Here is a 19,245-nt window from a genome sequence, read left to right on the forward strand (position 1 = left end):
GATTATAGTTGCAAAACAAAAAGCAAATAGGTGACAAAATCACCAAAGTTTTTACTTTGGAGCACCCTCCTATTATTAAGAAAAAGATGAGAGAATAAGGGAGGAATAACAGGGTTCATGAATTTACCTTTGCTGGGCTTTGCATGACATATTCATAATCTGAAAGTCATCCTTAAAGTAGATGGGCAAGTGCTCGAATCTAACCATTTAGGGTCGATCCTACCTTTTAGAGTGCCTTAGGTGTGCTCTTTTACAGAGCTGATAGTTATTTATTTTGTAGCTTCTGCCAGTTGCAGTTTTGTGATTTGCAGTTTTAAACTTGTTTTTTCGGGCCCTCAGTGGCCTTTGATCCTTTGTAGATAATCCACACATGGGGTTATGGATATGGAACACCCATTCTTTCTTTACTGGGCTTTTTGATTTTTGGATTAAATTTTTAGCATTATAGTAGATTTAATATCAATCAAGATTTCAAATCAACGAAAGTTTTTCGTCATTGAATTGAAGATTTAATTGACATAATTTGAGATAAAATTACAAACAATAAATCAGAAATTAAATTTTAAAAATAAAACATGAATATGATTTTCTTACTAAACATATATTGTTGCGGAAGCGACGATAATATTAATAACAATATTATCAGAAATATTTAGATAATTATTATGCCAACAATTATACTAAGAAAATTCCCAGTTAAATTGGAGGGGTCACAAATGGTCCCGCTTAAAACCCAACAACTAGACAGAACTCACTTAGATATTTATAGCAATAATAACTAAATAAATATAACCAACATAAAGCTATTAAATATAAGCAAACAAATAAGAAATAAAATACCAGAGATTTAACGAGGTTCGGCCAATTTAGCTTACGTCCTCGGACACTACCAAATTAATATTTCTTCTAGAAATATTACAAAGGAGAAGATTTTGGGATGATACAACCAAAGGGGGAGGGGTTCTATATATAACAAACCAAACCCCCTCCCTTTCTATCTTTTCCTAATGTGGGATATTGCCAATATTCAACAAATCTCCACCTTGGCGATATTCCACATCTTCGAACATCTTCTCATAACACAAACTTCAATAGTGTCTTCAATTTTGCAACCAATCGCCTTCTTCCCTTTTGGTAGTTGTGCCAGCTTCCACATCTTGTTTTTCTCTAGAGATTGCATTTCCTCTTCCATTGCACCTAACCATCTATTATTCTCTAAACTCTGAATGGCTTCGGTGTAAGTGGATGGAATATTATCAACAACTGGAAGTGCATAAGCTACCGTGTCAGTGAAACGAGCAGGTTTCTGAATTTCTCGTCTCTGCCTTCTGACTGCAATTGGCTCTGATTGCTGTTGAGGTTCTTGGGTAGAAACCTCTTCCTCATCTGACTCTGCATCTGCCAATGAAGAATCACTAGTGGTACCTTTTGCTGGAATTACCACACTCTGCTCAAACTCCACCTGCTGCGGAGTACACTCCACCTGCTGCGAAGTACTACTCACTCCTTCTGGATTTACCTTATTCAACATGGCAGATTCATGAAAGGTAACATCCCTACTGATTATCGTCTTCTTTGCCTCTAGACACCACAAACGATATCCCTTAACACCAGCATTGAAGCCCATGAATAGAGCCTTCTTTGCTCTTGGATCTAACTTTGATTCTTTCACATGATAATATGCAATAGAACCAAAAATGCGCAAGGTGTCATAATCAGTAGCAGGTTTTCCATACCATTTCTCCAAAGGAGTCTTGCCATTTATAGCAGATGATGGCAAATGATTGATGAGATGTTGAGCGTACGTCACAGCCTCAGTCCAAAACTTTCTATCTAATCCAGCATTAGATAACATACATCGAACTTTCTCCACAAGCGTTCGATTCATACGCTCTGCCACCCCATTCTGTTGCGGTGTTCCACCTACGGTGAAGTGCCTTACTATGCCACAATCTTGGCATATCTTCAGGAAAGGATCGCTTTTATATTCTCCACCGTTGTCTGATCGGAGAACCTTAATCTTCCTTCCTGTCTGATTTTCAACTTTAGTTTTCCACTTAAGGAAAACTTCAAGCACCTCATCTTTGTTCTTCATAGGAAACACCCAAACTCGTCTGGAAAAATCATCAATAAAGGTGACAAAATAACGTCTTCCTCCAAGTGATGGAGTCTTGGACGGTCCCCATACATCAGAATGCACATAATCCAGAATACCTTTAGTATTGTGAATCCCAGTGCCAAATTTCACCCTTCGTTGTTTTCCCAGAACACAATGCTCGCAAAATTCAAGTTTGCAAGTCTTTGTACCTTTCAATAATCCTTGCTTGGCTAGAGTTTGCAAGGATTTTTCACCAGCATGGCCCAAACGCATATGCCACAGCTGTGTTGCCTCAGCGTCCTTCTTGGTACTCGTAATTGCTGCTGCTGTTGTCCCGACCACTGTACTACCTTGGTAGTAATACAGATTGTTCTTTCTTATGCCTTTCAACATCACCAATGCTCCTGAAGTTGCTTTAAGAACTCCATCTCGTATTGTCACAACTAGGCCTTTAGATTCTAACGACCCCAAAGAGATGAGATTCTTCTTCAACTTTGGGACATATCGTACATCCCGCAAAATTTTAGTAGATCCATCATGACTCCTCAGTTTAATTGAACCTATCCCGGCTATTTTACATGTGTTATCATTACCCATGTAAACAACCCCTTCATCTAGTTTTTGAAATTCAAAGAACCATTCCCGAATGGGACACATATGATAGGAACAACCAGAATCCATGATCCACTCATCTGCATATAATGTTGAAGATGTCATACTAAGAGAAAAGTCTGACTCTGCTTCACTATTGCATTCTGCAACATTTGCATCTTGCGGAGTCTTCCCTTTTTTCTTCAATTTTGGACAATCTTTCTTCCAATGTCCTTTTTCTTTGCAAAAAGAACATTCATCTTTAGCAACAGCTCGACCTTTGGACTTTCTTCTCTTCCCCTTAGACTGACTTTGCTGACGACCTCTTGTTACCAATGCTTCCACTGCTGCTTCACCTGAACCTTTCAACTTATCCTTTCGGCGTAGTTCATAGCTATACAATGCAGCAGTTACTTCATTGAAAGTTACTTCCGATTTTCCATGAAGTAGAGTAGTTTCAAGGTACTCAAACTCCTCAGGAAGCGATCCCAACAACATTAACGCCAAGTCTTCGTCTTCAAAAGTCACATCCAAATTCAACAAATCAGCCACCAGCTGATTAAAATTGGTAATGTGCTCGTTCATCGTGGTACCAGGAACATAATTGAAACGAAACAGTCTTTTCTTCATATGCAACTTATTTTGACTGTTCTTCTTCAAGAATTTCTCCTCCAATGCTTTCCACAATTTACTTGCAGAAGTCTCTTTACTGAATGTATACTTTTGCTCTCTGGAAAGACATGATCGAATTGTACCACATGCCAATCGGTTGATGGTCTTCCATTCTTTATCATCAACCCCTTCTGGTTTTTCTTCCTCAATGGCAATATCTAGACCCTGTTGAAAGAGGGCATCTAGAAGCTCACTTTGCCACATGCCGAAATGACCTGTTCCATCAAAAATTTCCACTACAAATCTCGTATTTGCAGTTCCAATCCTCGGCAAAATGTACGAAGTGGAAGTTGTTGATATGGATGGTTTTTCTTCTGTCATTTTTGCCATAGCTTCTATTTAATAGCCACCAAATGCGGAATACCCACAAGCTTTCGGAAATGTTTCTGATGTGTAAAATCAGACTAAGCTGCAAACACAGAGCATACTACAAAATCTTGGCTCGGATACCAATTGTTGCGGAAGCGACGATAATATTAATAACAATATTATCAGAAATATTTAGATAATTATTATGCCAACAATTATACTAAGAAAATTCCCAGTTAAATTGGAGGGGTCACAAATGGTCCCGCTTAAAACCCAACAACTAGACAGAACTCACTTAGATATTTATAGCAATAATAACTAAATAAATATAACCAACATAAAGCTATTAAATATAAGCAAACAAATAAGAAATAAAATACCAGAGATTTAACGAGGTTCGGCCAATTTAGCTTACGTCCTCGGACACTACCAAATTAATATTTCTTCTAGAAATATTACAAAGGAGAAGATTTTGGGATGATACAACCAAAGGGGGAGGGGTTCTATATATAACAAACCAAACCCCCTCCCTTTCTATCTTTTCCTAATGTGGGATATTGCCAATATTCAACATATATTGGATTTGAATTTTTCATGTCATGTTTATTAATTTTATCGACTAAACATATCATCTTTGTATCGTAATTTTATATCGTCATATTGGCTCATTGGGTTTGGGTTATAATCCCTCGGGCCATGGCCTTCTATTACCGGACTTCATTGAGAGGCCATATTTATCAGTCAATTAATCCAAAAATTCTACGGGCAAAATGGACCTTTCCTTTTTACATCTCAGAATTCAGAAACGCTGAAACCGGAGTACTTTTTCTAGGGCTCAATTCAAAAATTTTCCTCCAGATTTTCCGGGAAAATAAAAATATGGACGGAAATCTTGAAATCTCCTTGGATAAACTTCCCATTAAGCGCCTCGAATCTATAGAAGAAAACGGCGTCGAACGATACCCTTCGTAAGCTTCTCTCTCTGATCAAGTTTCTTCTTCATTTTCTCACTGATACTTACTAATGTTTCCTCCCCAACCCCTTCTATTGAATTACTTCATTATATAGAGATTCGAGCTACGATGAGAAGCGAGTGTCGCTTATACGGAGAATAGACTTCGCGTGGGCGTTGGAGGATGACGAAGAAAGGGAGAGGAAGAAGAGGCAGAAGAAGAGCTCCAAAGATGCCTCCGCTACGTGGCAGTGGCAGAGCATGGTTGAGAATCTCCAGTTGGCTCACCAGGAGCTCTCCGTCATCATCGACCTTATCAACACTGTAAGTTCCGTAGCTATTGATGCTTAGGCATCTTTTCTTTGCTGCGTTTGCAACTAACCTTCGTTTCTTTTAATTCTCGAAAGTGAAATTGCATATGATAAAAAATTCTGTTAAATATAAGAATTTAATGTCTGTCTCATACAAGAGTAAAACCATGTATATTGTGTATGAATGTTTTAGTTTCTCTTGATTGAAATTATCATCATCGTCATTCGCTATTGTTTCTGTTTGTTTTCCCCCCTTTTCTTTCTTCTTAAGTAAAAATCTGAATACTAACAATTGAAATTTGATGCCCTGCCATGAAGCACGAACACTCTATGCAGTGGAGTGACAACACATAAAAAAAATACAGATAAAAATGGCTACAGTCGAAATAGATCACGACACAGCTAGACACGTGATAAAGAATTTTTTCTACTTTTTTTTTCAGAAATAAATGAACAGTGAGTAAAAACACATACCTGAAGGAAGTCAAATTGATTGCAATCCATAAAAGAACAAAAAAAGCCAGAATGGAGACTTAAATGCTGAAAAGAAAGGAAGTAGAAAGCAATGTATCTACTTGAATAGGTTACAAGGGTCCGAACAAGAGAGAAAGCAGATAGAGGTAGTAAAGAATGGTACAAATATGAAAAGAACAATAATCCAGAGTATGGGCCCTTTGCCATTTGAGTTTGACCTATTTGGTCTTAATGGGTTTTTCGAAGTTCAAGTTTTTAATTCAAAACTGATTTTAAAAGACTGAAAAGCTATTTGCATGTTAATATTTGCTTGAAAAGTATCAATTTTACATTTTTTTTTTGTATATTATTATACAAAAGTATTTCTTTATTGAAGTATCTGTGTCTTCATTTTCTAGAAATTTCTATATCACCGTGTCCACGTTGTGTTCTATCCTTATCATGTGTTCATATCCATGTTCCCTAGGTGCACTGTATTTCCATATCATTGTCTTTATCCTTGAATTAATGAGTTCTGAAGGTAAAAGAGTGAGAAAACATTCTCTTCAGTTGGGAAAAAAGGAGAAGAGAACATTCTCTTCAGTTAGTAAATTCACAATCTATATTTGAAGTTGCCATTTTGCCTATTTGTCTAAATAGGTTTCTTTTATTCTTCTTTTCTTTTAAAGGTGGACGCTAATGATGCTGTAACAGTTGCTGGCATGACCAGGCCTAAGCCATTACTTAATGAGGTCCTGTCTGATCTTGCTGTATCTGCTGCAACTAAGCTACAATGTTACCGGGTATTGTACTTCTTCTGAGGAATAGAAGTGATGATGTTAACTCTTTTGTTCAATTTAAGTTTGAGAAGTATGATGAGTGTGGCTAATTGCTGTTGAGAATATGCTTATTTGTCTTAGTACCAAATTATTTCCTTTCTTTTTTTGAATTTCTTATTGAACTTTACTTCTATACTGCAGCAATTGGGTAAATACTTCAAACAGTCTGCCAAAGCTTTGGAAGAGCAGATTGCTAGGGAAGCAAGATTTTATGGTGCTCTAATAAGGTATCCCTCTGCATTCGTTTAAAAGAATATATATTCTGAATGTTCATTGCTATTATGTTTGATGTTTCATCTTCTTGAATTTTTATTCTACAAGCTTGTTGTGTGATTTGTATTGTGCAAGCCTTGTTCTTTTACGTACTCCATTTCTCTTATTTCCTAACAAGCTAATAGATTGCAGCAAAATTGGAAGGTTAAACGACAACGGCTGGCTTCTGCGGCATCTAGTAGTGAAGGTTTCATTATTGATCTTTTTGATAATTCATTATATGATTCAGCAGCAATGTGTCGCCCATCTTCTCTTTCTACCATTCGTGTTGACCATGATTCAGCTGGAATGCTTGCTATAAACTTACCTCCAAATTCATGTCGGTCTCTTCATTTTGGTTTTCTTGGTGTGCATTCTGCTGATATCCCAAAAGAATTGGGTAAGATCAGGACCCGTGGCTCAGTTGAGCAGTGCACAAGAGAGCGTGAGAAAGAATCAGTGAGTGATGATGAGTATATCAAAGAAACACATACTCTCCTTCGAGAAGTTCATCAATCAATCTTTGATGATCAGGTAGGTTTTTATCTCTTAGCCTTTTCTTTATGACTTTTATATGCTTTCACTCATTTAATATTATTATGTTGCTTCGTTTCAGGTGTTTGAGATGTTGAATCGTGAAGCATTCAACCAATCTATTGGTGTGAATGTAACTGGAATACGAGAAAATTATTTACAATTAAGCATAGGTCAAGGAAACACTCTTTTCATATCACTTGTGCCATCTAGCAAGGGTGATGATCAGGACGCTGCCAATACCCAGGATTCAGAATCTGCAATTGTGCCTTTAGACTCATTTGATAATGTGAAATTAGAAGAAGGAAAACATGGTACTTCTAAAAGGAAATGGGGTTTCCCTAATCGTACCAGTTGCGAAATTTATCTGCAGCAAATTGTTCATGAACATGCATTTGTTAAGGCAAAGGATAAACCAAATTTATCTGGTACTCGTGTATCTGGTCAATCAGGAAAGGATGGACCTGGTCTTCTTGGTCATTTCTGTCTGTCTCTGGCTCATAGAATCTTTTCGAACAGAGTTCTCGTGGAGCTGGAAAATGTGGTATTTTCCTCGCTAATCATTTGACATGGATTACTACAAGTTTTGTTGGATTCTATTGTTCATATTTCTAATGTAATTTTCATGATATCTCTAGGTTTGCAGGGTCCCATATCTCCATTTGATGACCCATCCTACTTGGCATTCTCAGACATCTTCTTGGACAATCTTCTTGAAAGTTCCTCAGTCCATTCTTCATGCAGAATCTCAATCCCTGAAATCAGACTTCCAGAACATGAAGGATGCTGTAAAATCACAATTTCGTACCAAGGTGGTGGTCAATGATGACCGTATTAATGTTGAAGGGGACGGTGCTCCTAATGTTGTTAGCCTGTTCAAAAGAAGTTCTGAAAACATATCTTCTGTAAACAAATATGAATGTGACTTGGCCGATCTTCCTGTTATAATATTGCTGCAGGTAGGTTACTTTTGTCAATTTCTAGGAATGGCATCATTAAGTTTTATTTTCGGACCATGTTTATGTCTATTAAATTGGCTAATAATGCTTTCGTGATCTCATTTGATATGTTATATTGTGAATGAATGATGCTGGGTAACAACCTTACTTTGGAATAAGTTGCTATTGAGTTATTTGAAGTAGATTATACTACTATCATTTGGCAAATGTCTGAACAAACTCTGGGTCTTCCAAAGTATGAATCGTTACTGCTACCCCTGCTGAGTGACTGAAATGAATCATTAGCAACACTTAATTGGCTGAGTTTATGTGGTAGAGAATATTATTTTTCTAATTTTAGCAAATTTAGAGTAGGGCATGGGAGGAAGCTATACTTTGGAAACAACTTTTTACCCACTTGGTGATTAAGAGGATTCAAGTTACTGTTTGTGCAAATAGTTTATATTTTCATTATTAAAATTAGGACAGAATAAATTATTCTTGGAAGTTATGAGGGTAGTGCAATTTCCTTACGTTATTTGCTTGTGCAAGCACCAATCATGTGGTTAAAGGGGAGAAGGAGCTGATATTGAAGAATGAAGAGAAAGTGATATGTAAAAGTTGTCTACTTTTTATTCACTGTTTGAAACATGGCCCCATTTCTCATGTTGGCTCTTTTCCCTGCTTTTTCTCCTACCAAGCAACCCGAAAATGTTTTTATCTTCCATTCTGACCCACTAACCCCTTAGGGTTCTCTCCTACAATATATTTTTAGGGTTATAATGTGTTACTGTTATCTTATTTTCTCACACTTTTCTTGAGGTGTGATTAGAAAATGTACGTATGTTCATGTGTATATATATATTTACGGATATAGTTGTCTTTCCATGTAATTGACATGTTATTGACTCTGGCCACAGGCTGCGAGCCAAGTGATTTGCTGGCTTCATGAGGAAGCTCTTATGGTGGGAATAAAAACAAATCGTGATTTCTTGTGCTTGACTTTTGAACTAGAACAGGGGGATACTGTTAGTCTGGTGGCCCATGTGAACCCAGAGGACATCAAAGGCGGCATCACTTGGTGGTTAGTGATGGAAGATGGTTCCACAGATGATTGGAAACTTCAAATGGACATGTATGATGGTGCATCTGAGTATAGGAAGTTTTTGGGGCATTTAACTTTGGATGTATTATACTCCACCTTGATGGACTTGGTTAGCTTGTGTGGTGGAGGCCGAAACCACTGAGCCTGTTAAGTTCCATCCCGTTCAAGTGGTTCTTGTACGATCTAGTCAACATTTCGAATTTGGTTCCTATGGTGCCCCTCACTAATAGATGATTTGAATGTTACTAACTGCATGGATCGGGTGTAAATGGGCATTTGGGATTAATGATGGTTGTTGATTTTAGTGACAATGAATCGGAGTGTTTAGTGATATCCTTTTCAGTTATCTTCATTAGAAAACCTCCACACTTTCTTTCTTGCCTTCTCTCGCTATCTACACAATGTTTGATCTTTTTTCTCCAGCTACCGGAATGGACTCTTTTAGCTTACTGATTTCACAGGTTCCAAGTTTACGGCTTACAGTTGATTCAAGGTTTATAAGCTCCCTACAAATGAAGCCCAACTTCCAGGTTAGTTACACTTTCATTTCGTTTGTTACTTCACCAGACCAAGAACATGTCACTTTCATTTCAAAGAACAAACAGATAAGTGGTCTAAATTGCTTCAAAATTATCAGAACGTGCCTTCATGTTAAAGCAAGCTGTAGACTTTACATTTCTGACTTTATATATTGCTTTTCTTTCATTCAATTACTTTTTATATATATTTGAAATGTACGTCTGGGTTTGATTCAGGAGTTAAATACTTCACATGGATATTGGTTACACGTAATCTGCTTTACAATTAAAGAAAACGATGAACATTTGAATCAATAATAGGTGTACTCAAATAATAAAATAAAAAATTGCCCTAAATTAATGGAATTCATGATTATTTTGGCAAGAAATGAACCAAAGAAATTGAAATCCTCAAAGAAAAAAAAGCATGTGGTCTGCAACAATAACCCCAACTTCCCAAAATTTCTTAATGCATTACAACTAATGATTAACTAAAATCTTATCCAATTCCAGCTCAGTATGAAAAAGCAAAATTCCCTTTAATATGGCAGTTGGAATTGGGAGATAATCATGTGTTTTTAGTGAAGTGGCGGCCAAGTATCTCTCCGCCAATCTTGCTTTTTTTTTTCTTATACAATTTAATTTAATTTTTTTGGGGGGGCATAACCAATCTTGCTTTTCAAGCAGCTAAAAAGTAAAAACTAAAGCACAAAAAGACCTTCCTTTCCTTTTCTTCCTTTGATGCAAAGTCAAACCCTAAAAGGATGCAAAACCTTGACATTCCATATCCCCACCAATCAACTCTCACCAGGTCATCAAATTTACCCAAATGTGACCCAAAAAGAACCCATAAGTCGTCAACTATCATTGACTTCATTTTAGGTTAACCACCACCTTAACATTTTATTATTATAAAAATATATCTCCAAACTCTTTTTTTTTTAATACAAAAGAATTTCCATAAAGCCTAGGTAATGATTTATAGAAGTTTCAAGATTGAAAAAAGAAAAGAAAAAGACAACACATTCTTTCTTCTATCTTCTAAGTACAAGAAACGAATCACTTTATAGCTTCACCCATAAAACGACACAAATTTTTAAGTTTTACCTTACAAATTTGTAGCTGAGACGAGCAGAAAAGATCGAAAGACCAAAATATCCCTTTTTAAAGTTATTATTACACCATAATTTTTGGTTTTTCTTTCCCCATTGGCATATTGATGACTAGAATCCGGAGGAAACTATTACGTGGGTATCGAGGGAAGCTGAATCTGTATCCGGGTTTTGTGAGATTTTGTGGGGCTTCTTGATGGGTTTGTTTGTTGTACTACCCTTCTTCTTCTTCTTCAGAATTTTTTATTGAATTTTATTAGCCGATAAAGTTTGGAACTTTCCTTTCTCGGTTCCTTGAGTGATTTCGTTTCTACTGTGGGTTTCATTTTTCATTCAATTTTCAATCCAATTCCTTGGAATTTTTATTCAAAAAAAGGGGTTATAATTTGGACATTGGAGTAGGGTTTAACAGTACTAGATTCTTTGTGGAATTCCATTCCAGGAAGTGAGTGCTTTTTAGTTCTTGAAAAGAATTTTTTTTCTTCTTTCGGTGGATTTCAGTCTTGTGAGGAAGGGTTAAAAAAATGTCTGGTGGGACACCAGTTGCTGGTGGATATATGAGGCAAAGGCATAGCCAAGGATATGCATCAGGCAATGATGATCTTGAGGATGATGCATGCTCCAGGTTACAGCCTTTGTCACCGGCAACTCTGAGAACTAGAACTTGGACTGAAATTCTGGAGAATGTGCTTTGGGTTGCTTCGGCATTGTTCATAATCTACTTTGGTGATAGGCACTCCAATTTGATTTATCTATTGTGGCACGATGACCGAATCAGAAGGTAACTGAGTGGATCCAACTTTAACTTACAATGGTTTAAACTACTCTTATGTTGTACTTGTATGGTTTACGAGATTTTTGTTGTTAGTTCAGTGCTTATGATGCTTGAATCTTGATATTTTCCTGTTGCATAAATGCTAATATCCTGTTCTATACAACTACAGCACCTGAAAACTTATCATTCTCCTTGACAAGGTTCATTATTATATTTACTTTGGTTGCTTCAATGTCTAAGTTCTTGGAGCTAGTTTAAGTTGCAATTAAAATTGGTGAAACTAGTTATAAGAAAGGCAACAATACCAAAGGGCTACTCAAATTGTTAGCTTCAATTAGTTCAAAAGTTGACGTGCTTTGTAGTTATTTGATATTGTAGCTGAAATGGAAGAACTGCTTGAACCACTAAATCTGTGGACATAAAAGTGGAAGTACATTAAGTGTTGCTTTGCACTTTGTTCTTAAGTCTAAATGAGTAGTTATTCTTTTTGGTTACTAAATGATTGTTTTTATATGCCAAATCTGCTTTGATCAACTCTAGCATGGAATTTATGTATACATCAGAGGAAGCAGCATCTTGGTAATAGAGGAAGCTCTATTGTTGATAGAGATAATAGATATCTTTCTGTGGATTATCTGTTTTCAAAAACTTTACCTTTTTGAGTAACTTCTATATATACAGGTTAAACAATATTTTATTGTAATCAGGAAACGTGTAACGTCTAATCTGTCTTTTTTTACTTTGTCGATATGATTGTGACCATGTGTATGTTTGTACAGATGCGTGCATGCACTCCCAAATGATAAAATCAAGCTCATTGTGGGTAATCATATTGTTTACAAAAGAATGGAAGAAGTGTCCATGATTATTAACTAATTGAATTTGCTTTGACTTTTTTACTGCACTTGAGTACTTTTGCTTCATTCTATCTATTTTTTCATGATTAATATTGCAGCATATATGTCAACAATCTTAGCTATGTCTTCAGGATGAAGATTTTTATTTGGTATTGTATGATGAATTGATGATATAGAAACATCATGTGTTTTGTGTGTTTTTATATTATTCATCATAATCTATGTGCTTTCCTTTCATGTAATAAGGCATGCAGATTTCATAATGGATATGGATAAGAAAATAGACACACTTAAGGGAAATATGTTTTATGTAGCTAGTTTTCATGTTTCACTTAGTTGAATTTTACTAGCATCAAGCTGTGCTGCTCATATTGTTCTCACAATCTATTGACACAAATGACAAAACCCGAATATTGATCATAAAATAAATAGCTTTTTAACTTTTAAGATGAGAAATCCAAATGTATGTTTACGGAATCATGCAGGATCATGAATTTTTGTACCTTTACATGGCTTTGACATCATGTTTGCCAGAATATGGACATGTTGAACAAATTGATAGAAAAGTGAAGTTCTATTTGATAAAAGTAACTAATAGGTTACTTGTGAGGACCTTTGCATTTAAAACGCAACTTTCCTGGGTACGTCAATAGCCTTGTAAAAGTTATGGCTCAAGCCTCATTCATTGTACAATCAAGTATCAAGAAAGTACCGCCATCATCAGTTGTCACTTCCTTCTGTGATGGAGTTGATGGGTTCTGTTAGGAACTGAAATCTGAAATTGTTGAACTTTTGAAAGAAATGCAATTCACATTTTCTTTTTTATGATTTCTTCAATGATATCATTGCCAAAGAAAAATTAACTGGTAGCATCTTTGCCCCCTTTAGGATTAGAATATTTATTCTTTTATTCCTTCTTTTCCCTGAAATCTTTTATGTAAAAGTGGAGAAGTGATGAGATTGTGGTTTCACCCAAGGCTTGTTCCATGCTCTTGATTTATCCAGTTATCTCCTATGGCTGCAGATGAAACCTTACTGATTGAGAGTGTCCTTCCAATTTATCCAACTTAAAATCAATTAATTGCCTCTGTAATATAGCAGACAATGAGAATATAATATATATTTTTTTGTGATTTTGTGATGATATTATTATTTTCATTATTCATTCAACTGGTTTCTTAACAATGAATAGTCCGAATCATGCTCTTTTTTTTTTCCTTGCAACATTTGTTCCTCTTGCAGTTTGGAGTAGTGATTATATATATGTTCAGTTTGTAGTTGCTCAACATTGAGATACCGTGTATATATTCATGGGTGTGGTTCAGCTTACTATCACCAATCATCTTATGTCATTTAATTCCTGTGCAGAATGCCTTTATACCTTGGCTTAATCGGAATTGGGTTAAATGTTGCCATCTTCTTTTATACAAGTATGTTAGCATGGAGTGTAAGGAGGTTTGATGAAAAGTGGGAACTGTTAAGCATTATCGCATTGCCATTTCTTACCTTGCTCAGACTTGTCTCCTTTTGCTTGTAAGGAAAACAACTGTGTTATTTCTTCATAGATTTGTCGTGCAGCATCCAGACAAATTCATTCATGTTCTAACTTCTTTTTTTCTCCTTTCATACAGACTCTGCTTTGCACTGTGGCCTATTTGGGGTTTCTTGACCCTTCCTCTTCTGGTACATTTCACGGCATTTATTTTGTTGTTTTCACTTGACTGATACCTTCAGAAACTGTTTAATGGTATTCTTTTTCCCTGTAGTTCACGCTTTTTATGGCTGGCCTAGTTCTATACCCTCATATCATGATTGAGACATTGAGGCCACAAAATGATTTTTTCCGTATAGATTAAGCATTCTGGTATAAAGACACAGTACTGACTTACACGAAGATAGAATCTAAATGATGGATAGTTGGCAGCATCAGCTATCGGGTGGGGTGTTTTTTTAGGGTTCTGCCTTAGCTTCTCATGACAAATTTTTCTCCCTGTTGGTGCCGAAGATGATACGGCTGATTGTCTTGAATTGGTCTTACCTCTTATGTCAACCTTGCCTTGTTAATACTTGATGCACCTTGTTATTGCATCTCAGGATTTTTAGTATGACCAAAGATAAGAGGGAAGGTCTCTTCTACTGTTAACTTTTGAGTTCATCTGATGATATTGAGGTACCATTTAGTGATAGTCATAGACATGATTTTTCCTTTGAGATGAAATTCTTTTGTTGTGAACCACAGTTTCCATTCCTCTGCATCCCCTTTGGTGTCTCTGTCGTGTGTCTGCTTATCCGAAATGAAGAGGATATATCAAAAGAGTTTCTGAAAATATTAGCTCTCTTGTTTTGGGTTGTTAAAATGACCTCCAATCTTTCTCTTAATGTGTTGTAAACCGTGTCTACCTTAAGAAAAGAAGAAGATGATGAAACGTATAAAGACATTGAAACAAATTGGCAAAAAATCCTTGTGTATGTGTTCAGTATCTTTGAATTCACGCAGTTGGTAGGGATAGATTTTATTCAGTGTGTGAAAGCCTGGAAAATCTGAATCCATCCAAAGCTCTTTTGCTCATTGGCATTCCCCTGCTCCTTTTTTTATATTTTAGACTGGAAATTTAATATGTAATTTGGGTAACACAAGCTCTGGAGGCCATAACAAGCCATGACAAAGCAAAGCAATTCAGCAATACGGTACTCTTATAGTGGATAGTAGGAGCAGTGTAGGAGCATCTTTTGTTTTCCCAGTATCCTTTAGTTTATCACTGCTCCAAATATAGAATTACTCCTGGTTTAGTTGGATAGAATGTCTAAGCCCCACATCGAAAAAAAATTAAATTATTGAAAATATTTCAATTGATTTATTTTTTTTAAAACTTGTTTGATAATTTATAATAAAAATAATCAAATAATAATAAAAAGTTGCTTATAATAACTAAAGGTTAAGGTGATGTAATCCATAAAATGTTAAAGTTTTTCAACCTTCCAAGAATTTATACTGTATTTAAGTTTTTCATTGAGTTTGTGATACAGTTAAGGGTACCAATTAAGTTTGTAATTGACTATAAATACTTTTATTTAAAAAATAACAAATATTATTCTAAAATATTATTATAAGGATTTTTTTTATATTTTTTTATATTTTTAAATGAAGTTCATAAAAATAATATCAGCTTAAAATAAATTTAAAAATGGTGATACTTAAACTTGGAACACTAAAAATCTTCAAAACCTCAACTTTACCATTTCAACTAATTTTTTTTATTTTTCATATAAAAGTACTATAGAGGTCTCTGTAGGAGTATGATTGTATTTTGTTCTCTCTACTCAAAAATGGGTAAATGAGTCATTCTATGTTAGATAAAAAAGTAAATTGGTTTGTAAAAAAAGAAGAGCAAACTGATTCTTCAGTTAAAATTTTTATTCATTTCTACTATTAAAAATATTTTTAAAAAATTTAAAATCCAAAAAATATTGTTTAATAATTATTTAACAAATCACATCTAAGATGAATCTAGACAACCATAAAAAATTATTAAAAATAAAATGAATCTAGTTAAATAGTTGATTCTTAAATAATTATGCAAAATTATTAAGAATAATTAAGAATGATAAGAAATTGTAAACAAATATTATGAAAAGTTACTATTTTATATATGTATATATATTTAAATTATAAGAAATTATAAAAAAATTTATTAAAGAATTCTTTAAACACATATATATTTTATAGTTTTTAAATTTTTACTAACTATTTACAAATTCTTATAATTCCTAATATTTTTTTATAATTTTGTTTAACTTTTAATAACTATTTATTATAATTCCTAATATTTTTTATAATTTCGTTTAACTTTTAATAACTATTTAAGAAACAGTTCCAGAATAAACCTTGACAAATAGTTGTTCAGATTCTCATTTGAGCGTAGGCAATTATTTGTTCAAATTCGTTCAATACTTTTTATTTATTAATTTTAATAATTTTTAATAATTTTTATTATAATTCTTAATAGTTTTTAAATAAATTTGTATGTTTTATATTTTTTTTAATGGATGAACCAGGACAAAACATGGTTTTCGAATAATTATTAAAATTTATTTATTCTTTTAGTTCTTACTTTTATATTTTTAAATATTATCACATCATCATAAGATACACATGACACATAACATATTACTCTTTTTTTGCTCCATCTATAAGAACTAATTTTTTAATTTTTTAGGTAGAGGGGTAAAAATAAATCCGACTACTGATACAAAGGTTTCTATCATATTTTTACCAGTTTTTTTTTTAAATTTATAGTATTTTAAAAATTATTTTTTATTTTTAAATTATTTCAATAAAAAACTTAAAGAGCACATTATTTCACCCTTTTTTTTAAAACCCCACTTGAATGAGAAGGGTCAATAATCCTGAATTTATATCCATTGCTTTATTGTGGAATTGTAGATAAGCCAATGCATGAATTTGTAGGAGAAAGATAAAAAGGAAGAGAACCCCACACTGCGACGACTTTGTTACATAAAAGACCTTCAACCATGTTTTGTCCCCCAATTAGGGAAAACCATCTTTCAACATCTCCACCCTCACCTCATCTATTAAAGCATCATAATTTCCCCACCTTGGTGCTCACAATAATTCTTTAAAGTGTTAAAAATCACCCAAACTTATTCCCATTCAATCGCACCCTACTTCATATCCATGTTTATTATACAGGAAGAGGAAGACTTTTTTGTAGAAAATAAAAAGCCGATAAGATCAAAGCAGAATATTGGGTTTCTTTTCTGTTGTATAATTTTTATTCCTACAGCTATGTTCAAGTTGAAATCCACAAACTTTGTTGCAGTTCTACACCATCAATCAGTTTTCACTAACATTTTCCACCAGAAAACCTGCAGCAGCCTTTAATTTTTTTCTTTTTTGTGGTTTTCATTCAACAAAGTGGCCTATGATTTTCTTTCTCCTCTGCTTTATTTCCACTTCTCTTTTTGAACTATGGTAACATTCTTTTTCCAAGTGATGGCAATGTCATGTAAGCCATAGGTCAAGCTACCTACAGTTTAGGTACATGACCACAAGTTCACACTCCCTCTGATAGTTTTCATGTAAAAATGTTATTTTTTTTTATACAATGCCTATGATAAAGGTGTTTTAGCGCGCTCGTAACTACGACTTTCTACACTAACAAACAATACTGATGTCAACTGATACTTACTCTTAATCAAACATCCAAATGCAATTAAATGGTTTTCTATTATGCTAAGCTATCTGTTTGGAAGTATCAAAAGATTGTGAGGAATAGTTGCAAGTGTCAGTTTAGATGACCTGAAAACAATATAAGCAAAGGAAAAACGATATCCCCAACTCAAAACAATGGCATAATAGGCTGCTGAAAGAGTAAAATGACTGACGATATTTTAGTCACCTAATTAAGTCCAACTGTGAGGTGTCTTTGCAAAGGGAAAATTCTTACATGCAAACCTTAAATATAGAAGGAAAGTCGCCACCCGTCTAAATAACAATCAATTGATACAGGAGGTAGCGCAGCTGCTTTTCCCTCTCATAAGGGACATGTATTGTATCATCCCATCAATCCTTATTAGGTGAAATGGATGACACCTTTATTAAAAAAGAAATTGTTGGTCCTAGGGAACACCCTGGCTTCAATCTACATCTACTATCATATTAAATGGTTACAATAATAATTATCTGACATTGTTATAGCCTACCAAGTATAACACATGCCACCACAAAAGATATTTGTAGACAACCTTTCACTTATCTCCCAACCTACAATATTTGGCATATTATTCATCTATAAGTACCCGTATAGTTCGCCTATCACCCAATTGGTCGTTGGTTGACCAACCACTCAGGCACCTCATCCTCCACACCACCCACTTTTAGTTGGTACACACTGATCACCTCCAAAGAGAGGACCACCAAAAGACCACTAGGCGTAATAATCTCGTACTACCTTAATCATCAAGGGAATGTCAGGATAATACCATGCATGAGGACAACCCATGTATAATGTCCTTAACACTTGGTTGACCGCATGATCTATATATACTGAATTTGTTGGCGACATGACCTCATTGAACACAAGATCTTTTTCTCTATAAATACTCTATAGAATAATAAAGGAGGAATCGATCATTTAACCTTTTAGCTACTTTCAGCACTCAACCTCTTTTTTCTACATTCTCCTCCTCACTTACCTCTTTTCCCCTACTCTCTAGTCTCCATCTTTTTAGGTGAATCAACTTTCCTTATACCCATCTTTTACTCTTTATCTCCTTCCTTATTAACACTGATATCAACAAACATGTTACATTATTATTTTTTCATTAACATATTACTTAATATTCATTTGGATTTTCAATGAAAAAGTTTACCTTCTCACTGTATTTTCTATGGTGATCCACAATCAATAATCAAATGTTCACTAACATTTAAAAATCGAAGCTACCTACCCAGTAAAAGAAGAAACAATATATATGCTGTAAAGATGTATCTTACTGACTAGTCGGGAAAGAGAATGAATAGAAAGCATGCATATAATATACTATAATATGGATGTGACAGCTATGTGTGGCTATCATAATTTAATCACTGTGATATTATCTTTTAGATCTACTAGGCATGGCCTATTATATTGATCATCATCTTCAGACTAGATCCTAAACTGACCAAAATGCCACTGGAATTTTTTATTCATTTATCACTTTTTATTTTTTTTCAATTGTTGAGAAGCAATTTCTCAAGGTAGCGTTTAATAATTTTGATTTAAATTAAGTTGTAAATTATTTTAAAATGTAATATTTATGATTATTTTTCAAATTTATTGATGTATTATTAACCTATTTAGTAGTAATTTGAGATTTTTGAAATATTTCTGGATTTGATAAATTCATATTTTTATATTTAAATC

General features: G+C 34.4%; 2 protein-coding genes across 3 annotated transcripts; both read left to right on the forward strand.

Moving 5' to 3' along the window:
• Positions 1-4,436: 4,436 nt before the first annotated feature.
• Positions 4,437-9,406, forward strand: LOC107953707 (mediator of RNA polymerase II transcription subunit 17). Of its 2 annotated transcripts, none has more exons than XM_016889093.2 (8): positions 4,437-4,638; positions 4,739-4,946; positions 6,076-6,189; positions 6,367-6,452; positions 6,624-7,011; positions 7,094-7,555; positions 7,650-7,970; positions 8,870-9,406. In XM_016889093.2, exons 1-8 carry the CDS (start codon positions 4,550-4,552, stop codon positions 9,194-9,196), a joined length of 1,995 nt encoding a protein of 664 aa, XP_016744582.2. In that variant the 5' UTR covers positions 4,437-4,549; the 3' UTR covers positions 9,197-9,406. The 2 variants fall into 2 exon arrangements, with proteins under 2 accessions (XP_016744582.2, XP_016744583.2); XM_016889094.2 differs by having other exon boundaries at positions 8,969-9,406.
• Positions 9,407-10,267: 861 nt separating this feature from the next.
• LOC107953708 (uncharacterized) lies at positions 10,268-14,547 on the forward strand. The gene is made up of 4 exons (XM_016889095.2): positions 10,268-11,465; positions 13,685-13,849; positions 13,948-13,999; positions 14,083-14,547. The coding sequence occupies exons 1-4, from the start codon at positions 11,209-11,211 to the stop codon at positions 14,170-14,172; spliced, it is 564 nt and encodes a 187-aa protein (XP_016744584.2). The 5' UTR covers positions 10,268-11,208; the 3' UTR covers positions 14,173-14,547.
• The last annotated feature ends 4,698 nt before the right edge of the window (positions 14,548-19,245 follow it).

Source organism: Gossypium hirsutum, chromosome D07, assembly GCF_007990345.1.
Source record: "Gossypium hirsutum isolate 1008001.06 chromosome D07, Gossypium_hirsutum_v2.1, whole genome shotgun sequence".
Classification (NCBI taxonomy): Eukaryota; Viridiplantae; Streptophyta; class Magnoliopsida; order Malvales; family Malvaceae; genus Gossypium; species Gossypium hirsutum.